The 22,256-nt window shown below is 63.5% G+C and overlaps 1 protein-coding gene across 6 annotated transcripts in view; it reads right to left on the bottom strand.

The window, feature by feature from the left end:
- Positions 1-174: 174 nt before the first annotated feature.
- The window catches only part of WNT7B (Wnt family member 7B), a 48,605-nt gene continuing 26,523 nt past the window's right edge, over positions 175-22,256 (bottom strand). For 4 of the 6 annotated variants that reach the window (XM_058741006.1, XM_058741008.1, XM_058741007.1 and 1 more), the window contains exons 3-4: positions 8,728-8,999; positions 2,300-2,890 (exon numbers count right to left, since the gene is read on the bottom strand). In XM_058741006.1, the coding sequence (XP_058596989.1) occupies positions 2,411-2,890; positions 8,728-8,999 (752 nt within the window). In that variant the 3' untranslated portion in view covers positions 2,300-2,410. Of the gene's footprint in view, positions 2,891-8,727; positions 9,000-22,256 lie in introns of all 6 variants that reach the window. The other 2 variants (XM_058741004.1, XM_058741003.1) reach the window with 1 other exon arrangement.

Raw genomic sequence — 22,256 nt, 5'->3', positions numbered from 1 at the left:
TGGGCATCGTGCCAGCCCAGCCTGCAGAAAGGGGTAAGGAATCAGAAGGGTGGGGGCACCTGAGGGCCAAGGGGGCTTAAGGCTCAGGGCCGGTCCTCAATGGACAGCACACGCATCCCCACCCCCCGGGGACAAGAGCTGCAGGGGCGTCGCACGGGCTCCACGCACACTCACTTCTGATTCCAGCTTTATTGGAGCTGGGCGCTCCCCTCCAGGGAAGGCAAGACACAGCCCATCCGGAAACCCAGCAGCTCTCCCGAAGTGGGAGGCGCTACGGGGACACGCAGTGCCCAGACCGCCACCGCCCCACGCAGGCCGCGCCGACCGACCCCCGTTCACCCAAGGGAAGGGTCGCTGCTGACAGTTAAGGAGGGCAGGGTCTCAGCGGAGGTGCCTGGACAGTGCGCGTGACTCAATGGCATCAGGAGGCCCCAAGAGTCTGTTTCAAGCAGGAGGAGGAGCCTGGCTCCGGGGAATGCTTGAGGCTGTCCCCTCCCTCCAGTACCCAGTGTAGGTCACAATAATTTAAAAGACAAGATAGACACTTTAACGCTATATAACAATATAAGTTAACCAGGTTCCTTGGCAGAAGGTGCTGGGCCTGTGGACTGAGTGGTGTCCCGGGACCCAGGGAGGCGGGGCGGGGGAGGGGGTGCTGCGCAGGTCGGGGGCATTCACGGCAGCCTGGAAGTGCCCAGAACAGCAGCCGATGGCGTGTCCTGGCATCATCAGGGGCACAACAGGGTAGACGCCAGGGCCCAGACAGTGTCACTCACCCCTGGCTAATGTCTCGCCCACTTGGCCAGGCAGCTGCCTGAGGACACCTTTCCACAGGTTTCTACAAGTAAATACCCTATATTTGGGTGGGGGAGGGCACAGGAGCAGTGGTGGGCACACCGGGAGCCAGCTGCACTCCACCCTTGCTGGCAGATTCACCTCCTCTGGGCTTCAGACTCCCCAGGGGAGGGTGGGAATGTTCGCAGAGGATGCATCGCCCCAAGTCCCGGGGTTTGGGCCCCTCCCCACCCTGCCCGTGGTTCAGAACTGAGCGGGACCCTTCTCGTCCTCCTCTCCCAGGTTTCAGGGAGAGTTGAACTTTAAGAGGAGGGTGTGCATGGGGGGACCCTGGGGGAGGTGTCTGGAGGGCAGCAGGTGGGGAGCTCTGGCCAAGTGTCCTCGTGGATCCAAGTTTCCTCAGCATTGGGATCAGGGCCAAAGGAGTAGGACTGGGCACGGGGCCACTAGAGAAATCCCAGCAGGCACCTCTGAGGGTGCAGGTCCCAGTGTGGCTGGCAGCAGGGGATGAGGGGAGCAGCCAGATTTCACAAAAACATGGGGTCAGTCTCATGCCAACCTGGATGTCCCCAGAGTAGGTCTTCCAGGGTCAGGAGCCCTGGCCTGGGGGGTCAGGATGCCCGAGCCAAGGCAGAAGCCTCCACTCACGGCCTCGGGGCCTCTGGCTAATTCTTGAGCCCTTCTGGGCCTCAGTGTCTGCATCTCCCAAAGGCAGCACCCAGCCCCCCCCCCCCCGCCCCGAACCACCCCCACCCCACCAGACCGCCACCAGCACACTGCTGTCCTAGGGTTTCAGCTGGCTCCAGGGGGGCAGGGGGCTCTGTAAACTGGGTGCCAGGCTGGAGGGGGGACCGGGAGGCTGACAGCATCGGGGAGGGAACACAGCACTCCTGGAACCTGACATAGGTGACAGTTTGATTTGTTTGATGTGATTTTTTAAAAAGAAGGATCCCTGCCGGTGGCTCCCCTCAGAGGCCCCCTCGGGGCAGGGCCAGGAGGGAGCTGGGCACGGAGATGCTCCCTGGGGTCTAGAGAGGCGGGGACAGGGAGCAGAGGGCCACAAGGGAATGCGCTAACACGGAGTACAGAGTTAGGACTGGCTATGCCTTAGTGCTAAGAATCCTTTTCTGATACTAAGAAAACATAAATAAAATGTGTCAGCATCTGCCCAGACCACCCGGGGGGTGGGGGGAAGCCCTGTGGCTGATGCGGCCAGGGAAAAAGTCCCGCGGGGAGGGGGCGGGGGTGGTCAGCCGGCATGGCACATCCATGTCCGTGCCACAAGGTGGGGGAGGGGGACACTCGGAGTCTTGTGGTCACTTCGCTTTCCAGGACGTGTGTCCTTGGGGTTCAATTCCCCAGAGAAAAGAGCAAGAATTCGCTGGGCGCCCCACCAGGGACACCGGTGCCATGGGCCTTGCCCTCTGGGCATCGCTCGACCACAGGAAGTGACGAGAAAGGCGGGAAGGAGCCCCTGAGGGCAGCGAGGGGGCCGCCGGTGGCGGCAGCCCTCCCGCGCCCTGAGCTCCCCGCCGCCCCCGACCCCGCAGCCAGCAGGGCAGGGGGGGGCGGGGGCGCGCGCGTGCCGGCGGCGGGGGCGCGCGCGCGCGCGCGCTCACTTGCAGGTGAAGACCTCGGTGCGCTCGCTGCAGGTGTTGCACTTGACAAAGCAGCACCAGTGGAACTTGCAGTTGCACTGCCACACCTTGGTGTACTGGTGGGTGTTGTAGCCACGGCCGCAGCACATGGTGTCGCAGCCGTCCGCGCCCGGCGACGTGCGGTTGCACAGGCGGCCCTGAGTGCCCACGCTGCCCGTGGCCGCGTCCTCCTCGCAGTAGTTGGGCGACTTCTCGATGTACACCAGGTCCGTCTCCATGGGCTTCTGGTAGCTGCGCAGCTGCTTGATCCGCAGGAAGGTGGGCTGCCGCAGGCGGCTGGCCCGCACCACCTCCACCTGCACCGCGGCGTTGTACTTCTCCTTGAGCAGGTGGCCCACCTCGCGGAACTTGGGCAGCGTGGTCCAGCACGTCTTGGTGGTGCACGAGCCCGACACGCCGTGGCACTTGCACTCCAGCTTCATGCGCTCCTCCAGGACCTGCGGGCGACAGGGCGGGGCTCAGCGTGGGCGTGGCCGGGCCCGGGCGCCCCGCCCCCAGCCCTGCGGCACCCGCGGGCGACCGGGCGGGGCTTGGTGCGGGGCGTGGCCGGGAGCCCCGCCCCCAGCCCTCCCGGACCTGCGGGCGACCGGGCGGGGGCCCAGGGTGCTCACCCGCAGGGCCTGGGCGTCCCCGCTCCCACCTGCCCCCGTCCTCCAGGGCTCCCCCACTTCCCGCTGTACGACCACACCTAAGTGCCTCCGCTTCCTGAGCCTCCGTCCCCTCGTCCGTTTAATGGGGCTGCTGACCGTAGGTCCCTACTGCAGAGGACCTCATGAGGGTCCAGTGAGAGTGTCCAGAACGTGGCAGAACACGGCGGATGTTTATCAAACGTGGTTCACTAAAGCCTCACAACCCTTCAGGTCAACGCGCGGAGGAGGAAGCCGAGGCCCAGCCGCGCGGCCTGCCGCGTGCAGGTCACAGGGCAGCATGCGGCCAAGCTGGTATTGCACCCAGCCCGGCGGTGATCCAGGCCCAGCAACAGTAGGTGCTTATTAATTGCAGATCCCCACCCTTCCATCTCTCCACTCCCTGCCCTCATGCCTGGGGTAGGGCCTGGCACGTAGTTGGTGCTTATAAATGGCTGGCTGTTCAACGAAAGCCTGGGGCTCGCACCAGTTTTCTCTGCGCGTGTTTGCTGAAGGGCGGAGGGGGTGGACGAGCAGGAGGTGAGTGCACGGGTCAGCGAGGCCCAGGCGTGCCATCTGCTGGGAAGCCGGCCCCCGGCTGGTGTTGTTCTTTCTCCCCAGCTCCCCGAGGGCCCACAATGGGTGCAGGGTGTGTTTTCCTTGGGCCTCCCTCCGTGGTCCCGGAAGGCCGGTTCCCAGAGCCAGCCCTGACCCCAGGTACTCATTTACCTGGATCGAAAGGACCCTGCCAGCCGGCCTGATTAAAGATGGGGAATCATTAGCTGCCGCCCCACCGTTGCAGAAGGGCCATTTGTCAGCTGTCCGGGCTCTGGTGGCCTCACTTCAGCAGCCCAGCCCTGAAGGAACTTGGCCACTCTCTGCTTCCTGGGCCGGAACCCCAGCCCTGGCCCAGACCAGGAGACCCATAGCGAATGAATGAATGAACGAATGAATGAATGAAACATCCCACAGGGCCAGCTACCATCCCACTTTCCCCACCCTGGCTACCTGGGGCTCTGGTCCTCGGCAAGGACCTGGGGGCTCCCAGCCCCGTGTGGGAGGGAAGAGGAAGCCGACACAAACGGGCGCTCTGAGAGCCTACCCCTGCCGTGGTAAGAGGGCTTCCTGGAGGAGGGGTGCCTGCACGGGGTGTGGATGCAGGAGCAGAAGCTCTTTAGGCAGAGGGGAAGGTGTTCCCGGAACGGGCAGCGCAAGGTCTGCAGAGGAAAAGCTCAGCCCACGTGAGCATCACGTGGGTGCCGGGTGGGCCCTGAGGCTGGTGTCTAGGACCTGGGGGTGGGTGGGATTCCCTCCTGTGGATGATGTCCGGGGGCTGGAGGCCCGGGAGGCTGGGAGGAGGAGGGGGCTAGGGGGAGGGGGAGGCTGATGTCCTACCAGGGGAGGGCTGAGTGGGGGAGGGCCCCAGCACCCGGGGGAAGGAATATTCAGAACTGGAATTGCGGGACAAGGGGTGTCTGGGTTGAGGGCACGAACCAGAAGTCAGCTCTGGGGGTCTAGGTGAAGGGCGGGTTGCCCCCCACCAAGGGAACGCATATCTGGACCTCCTGCCTGCCTCCTTTACCCTTCTCTCCACACTTCTGTTCATCCTGGCCAGACCTCCCTTTCCCCTCCCTCACCCTTACCCCATGCTCATTTTTGCATCAATCCTCCCCCACTAACCTGCCAAGGAAGCCTCTCTTGCCCTGGCCACACCGCCCTGCCACGTATGCCCCTCGGCCTAAGAGTGGCCAGATGGATGCCTCTCTCAGAGTCCCCAGCCTGGGGGGCAGTGCCCCCTACCCCGGGCTGCTGGCCCAGGAGATGCCTCCTGAGGCCGTGATGGCCTGAGACCTGGCAGGGGTATCCAGGCCAGCCGGTCCAGCCTCATTGCCGCAGCCTGCGGGACGGCTGCCCCCTCCCTCCCCCCGCCCCCCGCCCATCTCCCCGTCCTCTTCAAGGCCAGGCAGCCCAGCCTCCACCGCCTGCCCTCCTGCCCACCCGCCCAGGCACGTTCGGACCCTGCACGGCCAGGCCGGTGACGGTGGGCAGATGGAGCCGATTGGGCAGCTGTTTGCAAAGCAAGGAGACGCATCCTCGCTTGGCTGGGTCCCCGGGGCCTGAGCCTCTCCTGGGAAGTGATCACAGGATTCAAGAATGTGCCGTTTCCGTCTCCAGTGGCCTCAAGATAAGAGTCACAGCGATGGTGGCGCCAGCCCTGCTGCCCCAGGAGACCACCTGGGAGGGTGTGGGGTGACCTGGCCTCGCCCAGACGAGCGGGGCCTCGGTTTCCCCGGACCCAGGCCGTGTGTGGGTGGGGTGGGGGCCTCCGGGAAAAGGCCAAGCTGGTGTTCTTTCTGCAATAAGGGTGCGGCCTGTGCTCCGGGAACAGCTGTGGCCAGGCTGGGGGGGGGGGGGGGGGTCCCGGCATCCTAGCGGAGGCGCTTCACACTCCACTCCGGCAACAGCCGCGGGCAGGCGGCTCTGAGCCTGGGGCCACAGAGGGACGTGACACGTTTGTTTCTGGGCCCTCACTGGTGGCCTGACCCTCCGGGGGCCTGCGAGGCCCCGGGGGACGAGGCCCACATCTGCTTCGCCCTCTGACCTGGGCGTAGGCATCAGGTGAAGCTGTCTGCTCAGTGCCCGGGCCGTGAAGGAGAGGGGTGGCCACACGGTCCGGCCAGCCTGGGGGCCTGGCGTGGCCGGCAGCTTCCCAGCTGGGGACTTCGCAGAAGTCACCCCTCCCTGGACCTGGGTTTTCACCCAGACGATGGGAAGGACATGCCCCCTGGGGCAGGACCGGCATCGATCCTAGATGAGGTCGGGTAGGGGCTGTGCCCAGCTGACGGGGGTCCTGCCCCAGCTTCCGGTGCCATCACTGATTTCAGACCTCCGTCACCCACGAGAGGAGTCCAAAGCCATCCTGATAACAGTGCCCAGGACTGGCCCACTGAGGAGGTGGTGAACTGAATAGTGTCTCCCCGAAATTTACGTCCACTCAGAACCTCAGTATGTGACCTATTTCCTTATTTGGAAAATAGGTCTTTCCAGGTGTAATTAAGGCTCGAGATGAGGCCATCCTGGACCAGGGTGGGCCCTAACTCCGAGGACACCTGTCCTTGTAAGGGACAGAAGGGAAAAAACAGACCCAGAGGTTGGGGACCATGTGCAGAGGGGGGCAGCCAGGATAATGAGGCCACAAGCCGAGGAGCGCCTGGGGCCGCAGGGAGAGGCAGGCAGGGTCCTACTCCAGAGCCATCACGGGGAACGGTGGCCCGGCTGGCACCTGGATTTAGGACTTCCGGCTCTAGAACTAGGAGAATAAATCTCTGTCGCTCTGAGCCACCCAGGCCGTGGGACTTCGTGTGGTACCAGTCAGCTTGTTTCCCACCCGCCTTGCTAACCTCCAGGGCCCTGAGCAAGTGGGAGGGGGCGGGGTGGCCTGGACAAACTAGGGTGGGGACCAGGGCACCCCAGCACTGGGGGGGGGGGGACCTGTGAAGATCCAGACCCAGTTGTTGTGGAAACCTCAAAAGCTACAGCTCCCCCTCACTGCCACCCCCAAGCTCCGTGCTAGCGGGAGCAGGAGGATCCCCGCCCCCCAGGGTCACGGCCTTTGCCAAAGGTTCAGACCACACGTGTGCTCCCCAGCTCAGGGTCGGGGGCTGTTGGAAGGGCAGTGGGGGAGGGGCACAAGGTTCGCTGTGTCCGCTGCACAGATAAGCAGACCGAGGCTCCGAGGAAGACTCACGAGCAGTCAGGGGCAGCACCGGCCCGCACCAGAATCCTGGCAGCTGAGCCCTGTGGAGCCCTTTCCTGTGACCGCCCTGCCCTGATGGGCCCTCCCCTCCTACTCCTCATCTCAGTTTACGGCTTCACGGTTCAAGACCTCACTCGCTGACCTGCCTCCACCCAGGCCCCTCGGCCCTCAGGCTGCTGGGATCACTGTCTCAGGGACCTGTCCCACGGCACCTGTCGCCCAGAGGCCAGAATCCGGCCTGGCCCTCGTGGCCCTGCACAAGGGGCCCGTCCCACACGCCACCACCCTAAGCTGGCCCAGAGGCCTCACTGCCCCGCACCTGTGACCGGAATCCCACCCCCCCCCCACGTCCCGGCCTTGGTTGTGCTGGTCCCTGTGCCTGGAGTGCCCTTCCCTGCATCTCTGCTGCTTATTCGGACGCTTCTCCACCAAGCACTAACCAGGGCCCAGGCCTCCGGGGACGCCAGTGTCTCTGTTGCCCACCCGGGGCCTCACTGTCCTCGTGCAGAAAAGGGGGATGGTGAGACCTTCCTCCCAGGGCTGTTGGAAAGCCCTTCCTCGGGACCTAAGAGGAACCTCCTCCTCCAGGGAGCCCTCCCCATGCCTCCAGGTAAACGAACCTTGCCTGCCTCTGCCCGCCAGGGCACAGGTGGGGATGTGTCCGTGCCTGAAGAATGGAGCCTCCGCGCCATGTGTGAGCTCCTTGGAGGCAAAGACTGTGTCCCTCTTTCCTTCATTCGTCCACCCGTGCACTCATTAGACGGCAAGCTAATAACCACGTCTACAAGATCAAGTCAGTCCCTGGGCCTGGCATTCAAGGCCTGCTCCGGGCAGCCGGCCCCTGCTCCCAGTGTCACCTCCCTCTGCCTGTGCTCTTTTCTGGCCTGCTGGGACAGCACCTCCTCCGGAGAGCTTCTGCTCCCCCCCCCCTCCGCCCCCGCCCCATCTCCAAGCTCTCACTGCTCCTGGATCTGTCCTCTGCACCCCTGAGTGGACCCACTTGGCACCACGGGGGCTCCCATGACCACGGCCACTCTTACTCCTTGTCTCCCGTGCCCAGCCTAGCTAATGCCAGGCACAAAGAAGGGGCAGGGAATGTTCGTCGAGTGAGTGAGCGAGCAGCTGGTGGCCTTCGCTGTGGTCCCCGCGGCAGAGGGCGGGCAAGTCTGTCCCCGTGCCTGCAGAGACCCGCAGGCCCTGGTGCCCCGGGTGCAGCCCCTGGGGCCGGGGAACCAGACCTGGAGAGGCGTTCCGCTCGGCTGGCGCTCTATCTCGGGCCATCTTGCCGCCATGGTGGCCGCTCCTCCCGGCCCAGTATCTGGGGCCCTCATCTCCCTGAGGCGGGGCCGGGCTCACCCTGACTTCTGCCCCAGTGTGGCCCTGCCTGAACGTCCTCCATGATTGCCCCACACCGCTGCACCCGCCCCCTGTGTGAAGCTGGCTGCTCCTCAAGACCTCCCAACTTGCAGTCTCCACCCTTCCTCAGGCTGCTCTCTCAGGGCAATCTGAGCCAAAGGCCACCTCCTCCGGGAAGCGTTCCTGGTGTGCTGGTACGACCCCTCTGGGACCAGGGCGGGGACATGGGACCGTGGCCCCCACGCTGGGCCCTGGTCCCCGCCCTGCCATCCCCCAGCTGCTGGCCATGCGCACATCACTTCCTGACTCCCAGCCTCAGTCTTCATACCTCCGAAATGGGAACAGTAAGGCCTCTGGGAGGGTCAGAGGGGCCGACCAGGCCCAGCGCCACCCAGCACACACCTTGGGGGTTCAGATCCCCAAGGACCCCCTCCACCCCACCCCAGGAGAGGCTCAGGGCCGGGGGTGGGGGCGGGGAGCCCTGGTGAGGCGGCAGCCACCCCGCCCGCCCCCTCCCCGGACGCGCCCGCCCTACCTTCCTGCCGGCCTCGTTGTTGTGCAGGTTCATGAGGCGCCGCGCGTTTTTCTTGATCTCACGGGCGTCCACGAAGCGCCGGGAGAAGTCGATGCCGTAGCGCACGTCGGCGGAGCAGCCGCCCCACTTCCAGCCCTCCGCCTGGTTGTAGTAGCCCTGCTTCTCTCGGTCGCACCCGCAGTTGCTCAGGTTCCCCTGGCTGCAGGCGGCCGTGACCGCGTGGGCCACCCCGGCCGCGGTGATGGCGTAGGTGAAGGCGGCCTCCCGGCTCCCTGCGGGGGTGGGGGGATGGGGTGCGCGCGGTGAGGACCCGCGCGCGCGTCTCCGCCCGCCCTGCGCCGGGCCACCCTGGCCTCTGCGCTCGCCCTGAGTTACGGGCTCAGCAAAGTGGGGCGGGCAGAACCCCTCTAGCAGGGCTGTGGCGAGGACAGTGGCAGGCACGTGGCACTCGAGACCACTGTCACCTCCTTTCCCTCTTCCAAGCGCCCCAACCCTGGGCGAGAGCAGGGACAGGCTCTGCGAGGGGGCACGTGGGGACTGTGCCCTGCCCCCTCCACTTGGCCAGCCTCCCGTCGCCCACCCACTACCCTATTTCCAGGCTCTTTGCCGCCGCCTCCCTGTCTTTGACCACCCCCTGTCCCCCCATCACCAGGCCCCGGTTTCCTGGGGCTCTCCTCTCTCTCAACACCCCTGCCTGGCTCAGATGCCCCCCTCAACTGCCCAGACTTTGGATGCCCGTCCTCCTTGCCTCCCCCACCCCCAGCCACCAGCCAAGGGGCCCACAGTACAGTCTGGGTGCCTCTACCCTGCCCAGGGTACCTGCTACCTCTACTGGGTCTCCTCTGCCCGAGCAGGAAAGGCCCTCAGTCCGAGCCCAGCTGGCTTCCCCATCCCCCTTTTTCCGTCCCCTGCCCAAAACAACGTCTCTTTCCTCCCGGAAAGAGCTGCTCCTGTGCTCCTGGGGTTTCCTGGTCTTTCCAGGGGAATGTCCTTGCCCTCCTTGTCCAAAGCCTCATGATTTTCCAAGACCGGTTCCAATGCCTCTTCTTCCAGGTAGCCTTTCCAGACTGCCAGCCAGAAGGGGGCCTGGGCTACCTACCGCCCCCAGTCACGGATCTGACTCTCATCGCACCTGATGCTGTCTACCCAGTTAGCCCTGTAGCTGAGCCGTCCCGGCTCCACGGGGGCCCACAGCCCCCTGGATGGAAGGGTCCAGAGCCGATTCATCTTTCTTTTCCACAGGCTCCGGCTGGGCCCTGGGCATCCCGCCATCCTGGCCCGGCCTCTCCTGCCCCTGAGCCCCGAGGCTTGCTGCAGGCCACGGCCCGGTCTGCGAGGTCCTCAGCAGCTGGCACTGTGGGCCTGGAGCTCGGTGACGCCCCTGTAGTTGCACAGAGCCTGTGCCTGTGATCGGAAAGGCCCCTCAGAGTGCCTGACCGCCGTCCCTGCGAGTGGGGGCTAGAGTGATGGCCCCAGAGGGTCGAAGGTCAAGTCCTTTCCATGAACATCCACTAAGCACCACCCTGCATGCCAGCTGTGTGATCGGCCTTGAATGTGTGCTCTGGGGTCCCCTCCTCACCTACCAACCTGCTGGGGGGAGCTCGCCTCGGTGGGCTTCCTGTTCCCCGGGGGTCCTCCCATCTGGGCTGAGGACCTGTTGGTCTTAGAGACCCAGTGCCGAGGAAGCTTTGGTCGACCTCTGCCACCAAGGAGGAGGCACAGCTTCCTGAAAACGTCCGTCCTCTGAGAAGAGCTAAGGGAGGGTGGCGCTGGGCAAGACTGAGGTCTGCAAAGGACACAGGGCCGCCTCTGCCTTCCCGTCCAGCCCCTGCTCCTCTCCAGGCCCTTCCTGCCCACACCGCTCCCCCGACCGCACCTGCCGCCACCTGGGACCTGCCAACCAGCAGCATAGGGCGCTGTCCCCAGCACCACTCCTGTGGGAAGCGCCTGTCAGCACAGTTGCCCTTCGAGGGGCACCGAGGAGCCCCCAGCCCTGCAGCGTCGAGGCGGGCCGGCTGGGGGCTCCCAGGCAGACGCAGGGTCAAGGGAGAATATGGGGCTCTCCCTCCCCAGCTCTAAATCAGGTCGAGGCTACCCGAAGGGAAGGGTGTCGGGTACGAACTGGTTACCAAACTCCCTGCTATTGGTGATAGTGTTGCCCAAGCCCAGCAGGCCTGCCGACGAGGTCACGCGCACGGGCACACAGGCGCACACCGCGGGGGAGGGTGCGCGAAAGTATTTCGGGGGCTCCGGGAGGGGAGGTGACCGTAGAGCTTTGTAAGAAAGGGCACGGGTCGGGGGGGGGGGGTCACGGAACCTCAGAGGACGTCCCCACCTGCCTCTGTGAGGGGTGGAGTCAAGGAAGGCTTCCTGGAGGAGGGGACACCTTAAGTAAGGTGTGTGTTGTGTGTGGATATGAGTGGATGTGTGCACGTGGGTGTGTGCGTTCCTGGCGGTGGGCACAGCAGGAGCAAAGGTCCAAGGTGCAAAACAGTTTGCTGAGGGCGCCTGGGTGACTCGGTCAGTTGAGGTCTGACCCTTGATTTCGGCTCAGGCCATGATCTCTCAATCATGAGACCAAGCCTCCTGTCAGGCTCCAATCTGAGCATGCAGCCTGCCTAGAATTCTCTCTCTCTCCTTCTGCCCCTCCCCCACCAAAAATAGATAAATAAACATAAAAAAAAAAGGGGGGGGGGGAAACCTGGGCGGCTCAGTCAGTTAAGCATCCAGCTTCGGCTCAGGTTGTGATCTCCTGGTTTGTGAGTTGAAGCCCCGAGTGCCGCTGGGATGGAACCTGTTTGGGATTCTCTCTCTCCCTCCCTCTCTGCCCCTCTCCTCCTCTCTCTCTCTCTCTCTCTCCAAATAAACAAATAAAAACTTAAAAAAAGAAGAAATCGTTTGCTGGTCTGATGCGAGAAGTGTGAGCTCAAGAGTAAGGAGAAAAGAGGCCGTCAAGGCCCGGGGGAGCCAGGTGAGGGCGGCCAGAGCCTGCTCTGGCTACAGGAACCGTTCAGCAAAGCGGGTCAGCGGAGCCAGGCCTCCTTCATCCCCGCTGTCACCCGCCAGCTCCCACCACCTACCAAACACCCTCACCCCCACGTATGTCCTCCCTGAGCTCCCAGACAGTCGTGCGAGGCAGGCTCGTCACGGGCCCATCCCACAGGTGAGCAGACCGAGGCACAGAGAGGCTGTTGAACTAGGGCTTAGCGGCCGGAGCAGGGTCTGAACGCAGGCAGTAGCATCAAAGCCCCGAGGGGCAGAGGGAAGGACGCGGGGCCTGGGGCTCAGCCTGGTCTCTTTGCCACTGAGGGACTTCGGGCGGAAGAGGCACACGCAGCCCCCGGGGCGAGGCGTTTGGACCCTCTGTGGCCCTTGGGACTCAGCGAGTGGCCGGCAGGTGAACGTGGGGTGGGAGCTGGCCTCGCAGAGGGCACGTCGAGAGCGAGGCGCCCAGGAGGTGGGGGTGAAAGGACTGTTCAGTCGCACCAAGAGGCCTGCATATGGAGTCCCAAGTCCCACAGCCAGGCCTTGCCCGAGCCAGGATGGCGTGGGCGCTCCCCGCCGAGGCCCCGGAACCTGCCACCCGGCCCTCCCCTGCAAAATGCGACACATCCTGCTGTCCTGAAGTCCCCAAGCAGGCAAGCAGGCATGGAGGCCGGGCCCGTGCACCTGGAGGACATTTCTCGAAAGCCTCCCTTCTGTCCTTTGTGCCAGCTCCTGGCGTCACCTGCTTTAGGCCCCTCGCAGACTCTCGGTTACTCATCGGTTACTCACGGGGCGGCCACTCCCGCTAATTCCTTTTTTATTTGGTTCTAATGGGCCAAACCCTGTCTCGCCATGAAAGCAAGGGGAGGCGATTGGGGGCGGGGCGGGGGGGCCAGGCGAGGGGTAGTTTGGGGAGAATCGCGGAGGGTGACGTTGGGTCTTGGATCGGGGGCTTTGTGGCACCCGTGTTCTGCACGCACACACCTCGTGTCATTCCCACGCGGCCCCACGGGGGTGGGGGCATCACCGCGCTATTCTGCAGACCCGGATGGGGGGGCAGCCCCCTCCCGAGGTCACTCCCGGGGCCATCCCGCGAGCCCCGGGGGCACTGCCTGCAGTCCTCCTTCAGGGTGAGAACAGGTGGGGGACAAGCCCCTCAAACCTGTGGGCCCAGCTCAGGTACCACTGGTGGCTCCCCAGACTTGTGAGATGAGCTCAAGCCCCCGGGGCCTGACCCCACCCATCCCCGCCTACCATTCCCTGCAGACTCGCTGGGCCCAGGGCCAAATGACCGCCCCACCTGGGGACATGCGCGACTCACTGCACTCACCACCGCGTCCTGGTTCGTGATGCCCACCCAGCTGGGCGCCGGCCCACTCCTGCCCGGAGCGCCCACCCGGGTTCCCCTGGGTCCGCACGCAGCTTCCGGCACTCTAGACACGGCTGGGATGCCCCTGCTGTCGGGACCCCGTCAGGGTGAGTCGCCCTCACCCTCCTCTGGGCTCTTGCCAGGCGCCCTTGGGCTGTCGGGACGGTGGGCGGGACCCATGTCCGATTACTTTGCGTACCCCCAGCCTTGTCCCCGGGCCCCGCACACGAGCAGGTCTGGGGCTGGGTGCCTTGCATCCTTGCCTTCTCTTATCCCCACAGCTGCCCCGTGAAATCAGTGCCCTTGCTCAGACCATCTCAAGGGTGGTGACACGGAGCCAGCGCCGGGGCGGGAAGCACTCTGCTCCAGGTGACGGCGGCAGTGGCCGTCTGAGCTCGGTTGTGTCCCGTGATGGAGACCTGGTCTCCTTGGGTCCGGCACACTTCAGTCTCGGGAGGCCTGGAGGGCCCTCCGGGGGTCCAGAGCCCACCCCAGCATGGATCTGCGCCCTCAGACACTGGAGCCAGCGTCGGCATCCAGCAGTATCCCTGGAAAACGCCGGAGACAGGCAGGCGGTACATCGGCCACCCCCCACCCCAGTCGTGGCCTCGTGAGCCCCGGGGGGGGTCCCTGCGCGCACAGCCCCTGACGCAGGGCCCGCTGTTTCCTGGCCAGTCCGTTCCTGGGGCCTGGAAGGTCAAGGCAAGAACCGTTAGCCCCGTAGGGCCCAAGGTTTCAGCAAAGCAGGACACGGAGGGTGGAACAGGCAGGAGGGCACTGGACCTGAAGCCATATCTGCTGTGTGGCTCCAGGCCAGTCACAAACCCTCTCTGAGCCTGTGTCCCCATTTACCAAGTGGGGCTTACAGTTCTCACCCGCTCCACGCCCCGGCTCCGAGAGCAAATAGGACAAACGGCCATTGCCCTCACGTCACCAAATGGTGAGCAGGACTCAGGCGGCGGGGGTTGAGCAGGGAAAGCCCAGGGCTCCCAGGATGGGCCCAGGCATCACTCTGGGCTTCGTCCCTGGGGCCGTCCCAGCCGGGCCTGCCCAGCTGCTCCCTCCACGCGTATTCTGGATGAATCCACAATTTCCGGAGCAGCACAGCCTTCAGAAACCGCTGCCACGTGGGCAAACTGAGGCACCGGGCCCCTCGGGGACTACACACCTCTATGCCTTCTTTCCTATAGGTTGTTCAAGGTCAAGCCCTCCCTGACCCTGCTGGGTGCCAGGCTCAGAGAGAGCAGAAGCAGCCTCCTGCCTGCCCCATGCCCTCACGGTGCCAGCCAGACCACCAGGCCCAGGGTTTAGCAGACTTAGTCCCTCCCGTCAATCCTCGCCCTGACCCAGAGGAGGACACTGGACACCAGGCAGATCTTTGCGAGCAGCTCCTGGAGGGGACGGATGTCCCCTCCTGAGCAAATCGGGGAGCCGGGCAGAACAGAGGAGAGCAGGGCTAAACCCCTCCTCCATATGCCCCGTGCGTTCCCCTCGCTGTCCCCTCAAAGCTACTTGCCAGTTCCTGGCGTCCCCAGGGCCCTGGCGTACTATTTTTTGAAGACCACAATTGAGCTCATAATGACCTGATTGACTGCAGGCCGGGGGAAGCAGGTAGGAAATGCACTTGGCTCCTTCTGAGAAGGGAAGCCGAGACTCTGGGACCTCAGAGCTGAGGCCCCTCCAGCGCTATCTGTCTGTCCCCAGCAAGGAACCTGAGGCCCAGCCAGGGACAGTGTGCTGCCCCGTGTCACCCAGCAGCTCAGGGAGTGGAGCCCATACTGGATGTTCTGAAGTGACTGAGGTGAGGCCAAAAGTCTGGGGCCACACACAGCCCCAGAGGGGAGGCTCAGAGTCTGGCACCTGGAGTCCAAGTCTGGACCCTAAGATTGGCCAGTTGGGGGGCCTTGGACCAGTCAAGGAGACCAGCCCCTGTCTCCACTTCCTCACCTGCAAAATGAAGATAATTGCTCCAAAACGGCCAAGTGGCTGAGCCAGAGGCGTGCCACACGTGGAATCTCCGTGTGCGTGTGCACACACGCGTGTGGCCGTGGGCATACACCCAGGCTTACACGTGAATGCGGTTCCCGTGGGTGAGAGCGAGCGTGTGCACCTGTGCACGTCCCGTGCTCGTGGCCAACACGGTTCGGATCACCTTGCCTGTCGGCCCACCTGTACTTGGCCTTCATAAAACAATATGGCGTTTTCTACGACACAAGAGTAAAACGGGCCAATAGCCCAAGTCACAACGGGCGAAGGATCGGAAGAGACATTTCTCCAAAGACGATATAAAACCAGCCAATAACACGCGAAAAGACGCTCCACGTCGTCAGCCGTCACGGAAATGCAGGTCAAAACCACAGCGAGGTACCAGGCCACCCCCTCCAGGAGGGCGAAAATAAAGACAAACAGAAGTCAGCGAGGATGAGGACACATCGACCCTCACACGCTGCCGCGGGGAGCGAAGAACACGGCAGTCCCTGTGGAGAACCGTCTGCCGGCTCCTCAAAAGCGGGGTGGGGGCTGGGCGGCTGTCGGTTGAGCGCCCCACTCTCGGTCTCACGGTTCGTGGGATCCAACCTCGCATCGGGCTCTGCTCTGGCAGCACGGAGCTTGCTTGGGATTCTCTCCCCCTCTCTCTGCCGCTCCCCTGCGTGCCTTCTCCTCCCGCCCCCCCCTCTCAAAATAAATAAATAAACTTTACGAAAGATGAAAGTTAATCATAGAATTACTACAGAACCAGAAATTCCCCTGCAGGGTACCAAAAGAAGTGAACACATGTGTCCACACAGCAGCTTTTACGTAAACACGGCAGGGTTATTTATGACAGCCCCGGAGCGGGAGTGACCCCAACGTCCAGCGGCGACGAATGGATGAGCAAGAGGTGGTCCAGCCACGTGACGGAATAGTCCTCAGCCACGAAAAGACTCAAACCCCGACAACACGGAGGAGCCTTGAAAACACGTACTGAGTGAAAGACACCAGCCACAAAAGGCCACGTATTTATTGCATGATCCCGGGGATATGAAATGGCCAGCATAGGTCAGTCCATGGGGACAGGAAGCAGATGAGTGTTGGTCAAAGGCCGGGGGCTGGGAGGGTGATCGCTGAGGGGTGCACGGCTTCCTTTTGGGGTGCTAAAAATGTTCTACGATTGGTGGTGGTGATTTGTGCACAACTCCGCGTTCAGACTAGAAACCACGGAATGGGACACTTACGTGGATGAATTGTGGGCTCCGTGAATTCTACCTCAACAGGCTGTCGTAAAAACATACACCACTTGATGGGTTTTAGCGGACTGCATACAACCTGTCCTCTGCTTTAACACTCTCAGGATGCTGGGCTCAGAGGAGGCAGGTGGCTGGCCCAAGGTCACACAGCAGGCCAGCTACAGAGCTGAGATCTCACTCGGGACCCCACAGTCACGCTCAGACTAGTCCCCATCTGCCAGGCAGCGACGTGCTCTGTCCTGCCTCGCGTCCTGCCGACAGTGCCGGGGACCCGGGCTGGCCAACGTCAGCCCTTGCTTTCTCTGTTACCATCCGGCACCCTCAACACTGACCACAGCCTGCCCTCCTGGCCAAACCCCCAGAGCCCTGGAGGCGAGGCCTTCAGCCCCCACCCATCCCCCGGCCCAAGGCCAAGTGCACAGCCAGGGGGCCGACAATCTGGGAGGGGGTTCCCTGAGAGTATGGGCAGGAGCCCAGGGTCAGAACCATGGAGAGTCAGCAGGACAGATGACTGGGGGGTGACCGGGGAGGGCGTGGCAAGAGACATGAGCCACACACACACAACAGGGAACAGTGTGCAGGTAGAGGACACTGCAATGCTAAGTCCCTGAGAAAGGAACGAGGAGAGCATGAGTGGTCCAACCCCACAGAGAGTGTGAAGCATGAGGTTTCACTGCGTCGACTTGGGGAGCCCTTGGGGAGGGGGCTGGACTTTAAGAAGAGGAGGAGCCCCTGGAGGGTGACCCTACAAACGACTTTTTAAAAGGCCCCTCCGGCTGACTGTGGGCAGCACGGTGGGAGCAGGGCACAAGGGGTGGGGTAAGAAACACTGGTGGCCTGCCAGGCGGAGGAGGTGACGGTGGCCGGGCTTGGGACACAGTCTAAGGGTAGAACCAACAGGTCTAGCAGGTGGAAAGTCTCCCCATGTGGGGCCCGGGCATCTGGCGGGGCTGTTACCAAGAGAGTGGTGGAAAGGATCAGGTTTGGGGGAAATCGAGGCACTGCCTTTGGCCACAGGCAGTTTGGGGTTCCCAGGGGCACAGCAGAAGGGAGGCAGGGGACGCCGGGCACTCAGGCCCTGCCTGGGAGTCCCCCGGCCCTGCTGATCGCCATCACGGGGGCCAACCCAGATGGGACCGGGGTCCCGGGTGACCCTCCCCAGTCCTCCGTTCTCCTAGCTCAGTTTCCCCATGTAACACGGAAGTGAGGCCAGTGCCGTGGGTTCTAAACCTCAGAACAGGGCTGCGGGGGCTGAGGTGGGGAAAGGACGTGGGATGGAGTGGTCCCCAAGTCCTCCAGACCTGAGGCCTGGCCAGTGGGACGCTGCCAACTGGTGAGGGCATCTGAGTTCCCACTCCCACCCCAACCCGCCCGCAGCCCCTCATAAGCCTAGAAGTGGGGTGAAAGCATTGCCCCCACACACACACCCAATTTATGGGTGGAGAGATTGAGGCCCGGGAGGCGAGAAGACACCTTAAGCCAAACTGGGAGCTCCCGGCGTCACTCAGGCAAGCAGGTGCAGTGCCCATGTCCAGGTTTTAGGGAGCATAGGAACTGAGGGGCAGTGGGGGAAGCCCAGGGACCGGGGTGGGGCTGGTGAGCCTCCCTGGTCCCTTGGCCCCAGACCGTGCTCAGCCACCGGCCCTGAGCATCGAACTCCCTGCCTGAGGTGTATCCTGGGCCGGCTGGGGGGTGGGGAGGTGGTTCCTGCAGGAAGCAGGGACAGCGGGTGTCAGGCGAGCCCAGAGATGCCTCCAAGCCCAGCGAGGTCCCGAACCCTATTTGTGCACTTGAAGAACGGGAAGCCCAGAACCCTGGCCCACCAGCCTCCCCTCCCCCAGCCCGGCCTGGGGTTTCCGTGGGGGCCCGGCCTGGACCACCCGGGCGGGATCCGGGCTCTGCCCCGTGACGGCCAGGCAGGTGCCTGTTTCTGCGCCTCTTAAGGGGAGGTGAGGAGGCCTCCACTTTGCAGGGTCCAGGCAGCGGGAGTGAGCGAGTGCCATGGAGGGAGGGCTCAGAGCAGCTGGGACGCAGGAAGGGCCCAACGCACATGGGCTGCCTTTATGATTCATGTCAGGATGGGCCTAGACCCCGGGCCTGGCACGGCTGCGTGGGTGGGTGCAGCCTGTGTTGAAGCCGTGGGCGGGCACGCGTTCTCTGTGTGTGTGTTTCTGTTGCCCTCTCTCTGTCCCTCTTTCTGTATGTCTGTCTGTCTTTCTCCGTTCCTCTCTCTCTCTCTCTCTCCTCCTCTGTCCCCATCTGTCCCTCTGTCTCCTTCTGGCCCCGCCCCGGCCCCCACCCCAGCTCACCTGTGGCTGAGTCAGTGTCTCCGCACTAAGCTCTTCTCTGCCGTTGTCATAAACAGAGCACTGGAAAACGTCCTGCCAGGTCCGAACACGCCGGGCCTTTGTTCTGACCCAGTGAGGCCCTCGCACGCCACGCAGCAGCCCTGCGGTGGGTCATGCTCCAGCTGGGCAGGGGGTCGCCGGGCCCAGAGTGGGCAGAGCCTGGCTTAGGGCCAGCATGAGCCCGAGCCCCGGGATCTGTGTCCCAAGATGGGATGGCCTTCCAGGAGCTTCTACCCCCCACTCAGAGCTCTGGGGACGCTGGGACGGCCTCTCCTGCAGCCCTGGCTTCTGGTAGCCCCTCTCGTTAGGGAGGTCAGCCTCAGACAGACTGCCCTCGAAAGTTCCTTCGTCCTTTGCTTGTGGCAAATCAACAATGGCTTATGCGTGGGGACACGGTGGAATGAGAGCCCCTGCCCCTCTGGGCTATGCTACGGCCCCCTGGCAACTGGACTCCTGCTGGTGCACAGTGCTGAACTGCTGAATCACATCTCTAGGCCTGGGGCGCCCGGGTGGCTCAGTCAGTTAAGCATCCCGCCCGACTTCAGCTCAGGTCACGATCTCTGGGTCTGTGAGTTCGAGCCCCACGTCGGGCTCTGTGCTGACGGCTCAGAGCCTGGAGCCCGCTTCGGATTCCGCGTCTCCCTCTCGCTCTGCCCCTCCCCTGCTCGCACTCTGTCTCTTTCAAAATTAAATAAACATCAAAAAAAATTTTTTTAATTAATAAATCTCTAGGCCTTAGCGGTGTGTGACCTTGGGTGAGACATTAGCCTCCTGGGAGCCTCAGTGTCCCCGTCTACGGTGCACGGACAGTAGAACAGAAGTGATTCTCCTCGGCAGCAGGCACTCAATGCATGCAGGCTCAACACCAGGGGCTGCCCACCTCACACTCCTGCACCACCCTAGGAAGCAGGTGACGAGTGACCTTCTGCCCTCGGACCGCCACCACCCCCCGGGCTCCCCCCCTCCCCCGCCCCGAGATGAAGGACACTCCTGGGAGGAGACGGTCAGATCTGGGTTCACCTGTCCGGGCCTGCCCCGCTGACCCCGGGGACTGTCGTGCCGCTGACAGGCGTGCGGTCGAGAGCAGGGCCGCCCAGCAGAAATCTCCCGGAAGCCCCACAGGACATTTACGAAGAGTGAGAATACCGGGGTGGACTTCGTTTTAGTGACGAGTTTATTTAGCCAATATATCCAAGGATCACCACTGTATCATGTGATCATTGCAGAGAGTATTAAAGAGGTATTTTACTTGCTTTTTCTGTTGAAGTCTCCAAAATCTGTCGTGTATCTCACACGTATGGCACATCGCGGTTGGCACGCACCCTATTTCCAGGGCTCCCGGCCAGCGGCGGCCCGGGAGCCCTCGTCCCTCCTGGGAACCAATGTCACACCTCCCCCTGGGCCTGGTCAGCAGCACCCCAGGCAAGGGGGGGCCCGGAGGTCAGCCTCTTCTCCAAGGATCCCGCCGGTGGCTGATTTGGAAGCCTAGAGACCCTCGTCTGTCAGAGGTAAGTCACTTCGCCCCCTCGGACTGTCCAGGAGCCGACGGCCTTTGCTGAGTCCCTACCGCAAAGCAAGCTGCCAGCCCCAGGCAGCACGTGAGCCAGGATTAGGGGCGGCCCCTATGCCTGGTCATGTCTGAGGCTGCACACGATGGGCGCGATTCAGTGTTCCATGGCAGCTGGGGGGGTGGGGTGCGGGGGCTGGAGTGCACACAGCCGCGGCCACCATGCCCTGTGCCCGCGGGTCCCGAGGGGCTCCGGGCTCAGGCTGGGGCTGGGGCAGTGGCTGGAGGGAGCCAGGGTTCGAGGGAAGTCCCTCTCCTGCTCAGAGACTTCCGTGCCTTCTGTGGGGCCCTCGGGTTCACTGCGCCCCACCCAGCCTGTCCCCTCCTTTAGCCTCAGGTCTCCCCCGCCTCTGGTTCACCCTCCCGGCGTCCCTGGGAAATACCATCCCCTTTGTGGCCTCTGTGCCTTGGCACTTGCTGTTCCCTCCGCCCGGAACCGCCTTCCCCGTGCTCACCCCAGGCCAGTCTGGGTCACTCTGATTGTCTCCTGGGTCTCAGCTTACCGTCACCCTGTCAGGGGAGCCCTTGTCAACAGTCCCGACTCGGCTACGGTGCTTGCCTGTGAGAGAGGCCCTGCCTTGCCCGGGGTCACCAGGAGCCCAAGTTTCTAACAAGCATCCCCGGAATACAAGGCTCCCCCCACAACTCCCGCGTGGTGTCCCCTACCCCATCCGCACCACCCCCCAAGCTCATTGCCAGTTAACAGAAGAGACCAGGCCACAAGCATCGCTTGATCACTGAGGAAATAGGCCTGGGGTGGGCTTGGGCTGCCAGAGGGTGGAGGCCCCCAGACATGAGGTGACACCACGTGTGGGTCCTGACTCCCTGAAGGGAGCAGAGCAACAGAGGCACCTGGAGGGTCCCAGGGTGAAACCAGGGCAGTGGCATCGTAAGAAAGACCTATCTAGTAGCGAGTAGTGAGCTCCTCGTCCCTGGAGGTATACAAGCAACGGCACCAGGTGCTGGAGAAGGGATGGGACCTTGGCACAGGGGTTCATTTGCCTATTAAGGGGTTTCCCTTCAGCTCTCAAGATTTAGGCATGGCCCAAGGTCACAGGCAAGGCCTGAAGGGGGCCGTCCCACCCACCCAGGCCATTCCCCCTCTCGGGGCCAATCATTAATTGGCACCGCTTGAGTGGCTGCTCCCACGAGTGCCCCCGGCTGCCTGCCAACTCATGGCCCGTCTCCCATCTCGTGCCCGGGGCAGCCGCATGCCTCTGACATGGGCTGGCTTTGCCACCCGGCCCCGCTTCCTGCTCGTGACTCCCAGCAGCCGAGCCCTCCTGGCCGAAAAGGGAGCTGGGCCTTCGCAAGGCGCAGCCTGGAGCCGGGGAGGGCCGAGGGCGAGAGGCCTCAGCCCCGCTGGTAGGAAGCCCACCCCTCCCACCCCTGGGGCAGAGCGAAGGGAGAGCCTGAGGCAGGCGCTGAGCGGGGGGGGGGGGGGGGGGGGGGCCCAGGGCTGACAGGCTCTGAGGACAAAGCCCCAGGACGTGAGCGTGGCCAGGCTGTGGACAGGAAAAGCCAGGGAGGGGTGAGAGGGCGGATGCAAGCAGAGCAGAGGGGAAGGGCCTTCCCGGGCTACGGGCAGTGGGGGCAAAGTCCCAGAGGAGGAAAGGGTTGGCACGCTCTGGGAAGAGGAGGAAGTGAGCCAGGCTGAAGCTCTGGTTTCTAGAAGGGATGCGGAGAGGTGAGGGTGATGTAAGACGGGGGCCACTCAGACTCCAAGCTAAGGAGTTAATTTTATCCTGGGGCAATAGGGAGCTACTGCAGGTTTTGGAGGAAGGGAGTGACATGGCATGACCAGGGCTGGAGGGGAGGCAGGAGGAGGCACTGACGGTTGCCAGGGGAGGGCCAGCGAGGCAGGCCCCACAGTGGCCGTGGGGCAGGGTGGAGGGATGGACGAGGAAGCAACGCCAGGTTTCTGCAGAGACGACAGGTGTGCAGGTCAGGGGGAAAGCTGGGGACGGCAGACTTAAGCAACAAGATGCTGAGCATGTCGGGCCAGAGGTTCCCATGGGTCCCCCTTGCTGGAT

Source organism: Neofelis nebulosa, chromosome 8, assembly GCF_028018385.1.
Source record: "Neofelis nebulosa isolate mNeoNeb1 chromosome 8, mNeoNeb1.pri, whole genome shotgun sequence".
Taxonomy (NCBI): domain Eukaryota; kingdom Metazoa; phylum Chordata; class Mammalia; order Carnivora; family Felidae; genus Neofelis; species Neofelis nebulosa.
This window is presented reverse-complemented; position numbering and strand designations above follow the sequence as displayed.